This window comes from Raphanus sativus, unplaced genomic scaffold, assembly GCF_000801105.2.
Source record: "Raphanus sativus cultivar WK10039 unplaced genomic scaffold, ASM80110v3 Scaffold1064, whole genome shotgun sequence".
NCBI classification, from domain to species: domain Eukaryota; kingdom Viridiplantae; phylum Streptophyta; class Magnoliopsida; order Brassicales; family Brassicaceae; genus Raphanus; species Raphanus sativus.
In genome coordinates, this window is record NW_026616378.1 from 1 (window position 1) to 2,887 (window position 2,887).

Sequence of the window (2,887 nt, forward strand, 5' to 3'; positions counted from 1 at the left end):
CTGATGAGTTTCGCGAGCACAATTTCCCAAGTTTCAGTCAAAAGTCTTTGGATTGGTCTTTGGTCTTTAGTCAAGTCTACAATATTTATTAGTTTACAAGTTTCTAGGTTTTGACTAAACCTTTTGTATGCTTTGCCTATTATATAAAGGCCATTTGATCAATGAAATAAAATAAGTTTTGAGTGTTTATTTTTGGAACCCTGAGAGGGTATCTCACTTTTCTTGTTCTTGGTGTGGTAGCTCCAAGTAACACTCTCTTTCTCGTTGGAATAAACCGGTGCGTCACATCCGGCAACAGATCGAGTTGCTTCCTTGTCGGACCTGTGAGTCATATCAGGCGACAATCAAAGCACCTCTGGTAGTATCATCGGGTCTTTCCGCAACCCTTTGTGTCACCATTCAATCCATCAGTTCTCTTCGGAGTTCACCTCTGGTAGTATCATTGGGCCTTCCGCAACCCTTTGTGTCACCGTTCATCCCATCAGTTCTCCCTTTTGGCGAGTTCATATCCCTAAGTCCGTTTGAGTGATCCTTTCCAATCTCAGGACGTATCAAGTGGTATCAGAGCCACTTTGGCTGGTTTGTTTTCTATCTTCTTTTCACCTTCTCATCTCTTCATCATTTCTTATTTCTTTTTGGATCCGGGCTGTTCCTTTACTCCCTTGTGATCGCCATTTAAAAAAAAAAGAAAAAAATCAGAAAAAAAAAAGAAAAAAGTAAAAGATTGGCTTGAATCACTTGGAGTGGTGGAAGAGTAATCCTGCTGGCTGAAGAGAAACCCAGCCTTAGGACAGTTAAGGTGGATCCATACAAAAATCTCTTCATCTTTCATTATCTTTTCTTTTACCCATAAAAGGTTGTTTTTGGTTTTTGATTGCTGATTTTGACTGCCTATCATCCTTTGAACCAGTGGAAAGAACTCTGAGTGACCACCTAAAAATCGTGAGCTAAACACTTTGAGAGTGTGAGGATTTTTATGTGCTAACGTTTGTTAAGTGTTTCAGGATGTTTGGACTTCTCAAGAAATCAAAACCACTACAAGATGATATCTTCTTTCCTTTTAAAAACTGTTTCGGAAAAAGAGCAATTAATTTTTAGAAATAAGAAACAGTTTGCTGCTAATAGGTTTGATTTTGTGCAGAAACAAAAGAAGAGACAAAACATGTCCGATGATGAGAAGTGGGTCAGAAGTGGTGATCGTCCCTTCACCAAAACCAAGAGAAGCAGCCGTGATGTGTTTGATCAGAATAAGATTCAGACTTATGCGAGTTTGGAGAAGATGTTGCATAAGGCAATTCATGCTGTTCGGAAACTCAAAAGGAAGGAAAACACCAACACTTCTCCAGCACCAAAACAGCAATGTAAGTCTTCTTATCTTTCAAATTCTGATTTGAAAACTAATGAAATCTCTTATGATAAAAGCAAAGCTGTGAAACCCACAAGCAAAGCTCATTCTACCAGGTGCTTCAAATGCCATAGGATCGGTCATTATGCTAACAAGTGTCAAAAGCAGAAACCGTTGGTGACTTTGGAGAAAGTTGAAACCGAGCCAGAAAAGGAAGATCATTTGCCAATCTTCGATGACTATGAACATGAACCGAAGGAAGGATCAGATGGAGAGCAAAACCATGATCATCAAGAAGGATCTTCTTCCATTCAAAAACTGGACCAAACTCAAGGTGAGCATTGTGCTGATTATAATTCTTTTGCTTATAATCCTTTTCCTTTTAATGTTTCAGATTTGAGGACAAATCTTTTTGAAGAGGGAGAGTATGATAGAACCAAAATCAAGCACCGTCCTTTTTGTTTCAAGGACACGACCCGAAGTGGCGATCTTGTCAACCAGCTCGACCAAACCAAGGTTTCTCCACCAGCTCGTGCTGATCACACCGACCAAGCCGCACATTCTAAGACCCACGGTCGAGCCAGACTTAGCTTGGGTCGTGAGGAAACCGAAGACGGATATGCATTCTCATCCGGACAGTCCCGCACGTGTCCTTATCTTTATCCCGTGCATCCATCTTGTTCGAATGCATCTAGACACTTGGACGAATCTTGACTGGTCAACATTAGAGTCCGCACTTTTGACTGGTCTTCATCAAAATCACCAACCTTGACCAAGACTACATTATTTTTCGCACATTTGACTCCCTTTAATAATTCTAGTCAAATGTTGTATTTCCTATGCATCTTTTTCCGCACTTTTTTATTTCTTTCTTTGACTACAAACACTATAAATATGTAGTCTCATTCATGAATAAAATCAGTTCAATTTGGTTGTTTATTTTTGTTCTTCTTCTCTGAGTGAGAGAGAGTTCTTTAGCTAGTTCATCGGTTTGAACCGGCTTGTTGATTTGGTGGTCAGCCAATCATCTTTGTGTGTTATTTGGTGGTTAGCCAACGCACTACATCCGCTCTTTGGTGGTTAGCCTTAGATCGTGGGTATATCAAGAGCCATTCCGCACCTCTTGACGATCCTATCAATCCATCCCAGTTCCAGAAGTGCCTTTGCCTTCTCGGTTCATATCCAACATCCGGCCAAAGCCATCCTTCCCGATTTTGGGCGTATCAGTATGGAGACGAAATCGTGTCGAAGGTCGGGGTGAATAGTCAAATCCTTGCCTATAAAGACTTGTGAATTCTTTACCATTCTTATTTCACCCAAGAATCTTAAGTTAATCTCTCTCTTTCAAATTCTCTCTCTACCTTTAAGAAAAGAATGACTTCAAGATCAAAATCCTCGAGGAGGCAGTCTCACTCGTCTTCGGATAGTTTCCATGCCGAGGAGGAAGTTCCAAAACCCGAGGTTCCAGAGATTGACAGGAGCGCGTATTGTGACGCCGTCTTTGGTTCTGATGCTCCCCTTCCCGTGATCCCGATTCCCCGG

At 41.0% G+C, this 2,887-nt stretch overlaps 1 protein-coding gene across 1 annotated transcript; it reads left to right on the forward strand.

Annotated features, from left to right (window-relative positions):
• The first annotated feature begins 1,257 nt into the window (after window positions 1-1,257).
• LOC130503621 (uncharacterized) lies at window positions 1,258-2,455 on the forward strand. Its single transcript, XM_056998250.1, has 2 exons — window positions 1,258-1,361; window positions 1,462-2,455. Coding segments are annotated over exons 1-2 (600 nt in total). The 5' UTR covers window positions 1,258-1,359; the 3' UTR covers window positions 2,060-2,455.
• The last annotated feature ends 432 nt before the right edge of the window (window positions 2,456-2,887 follow it).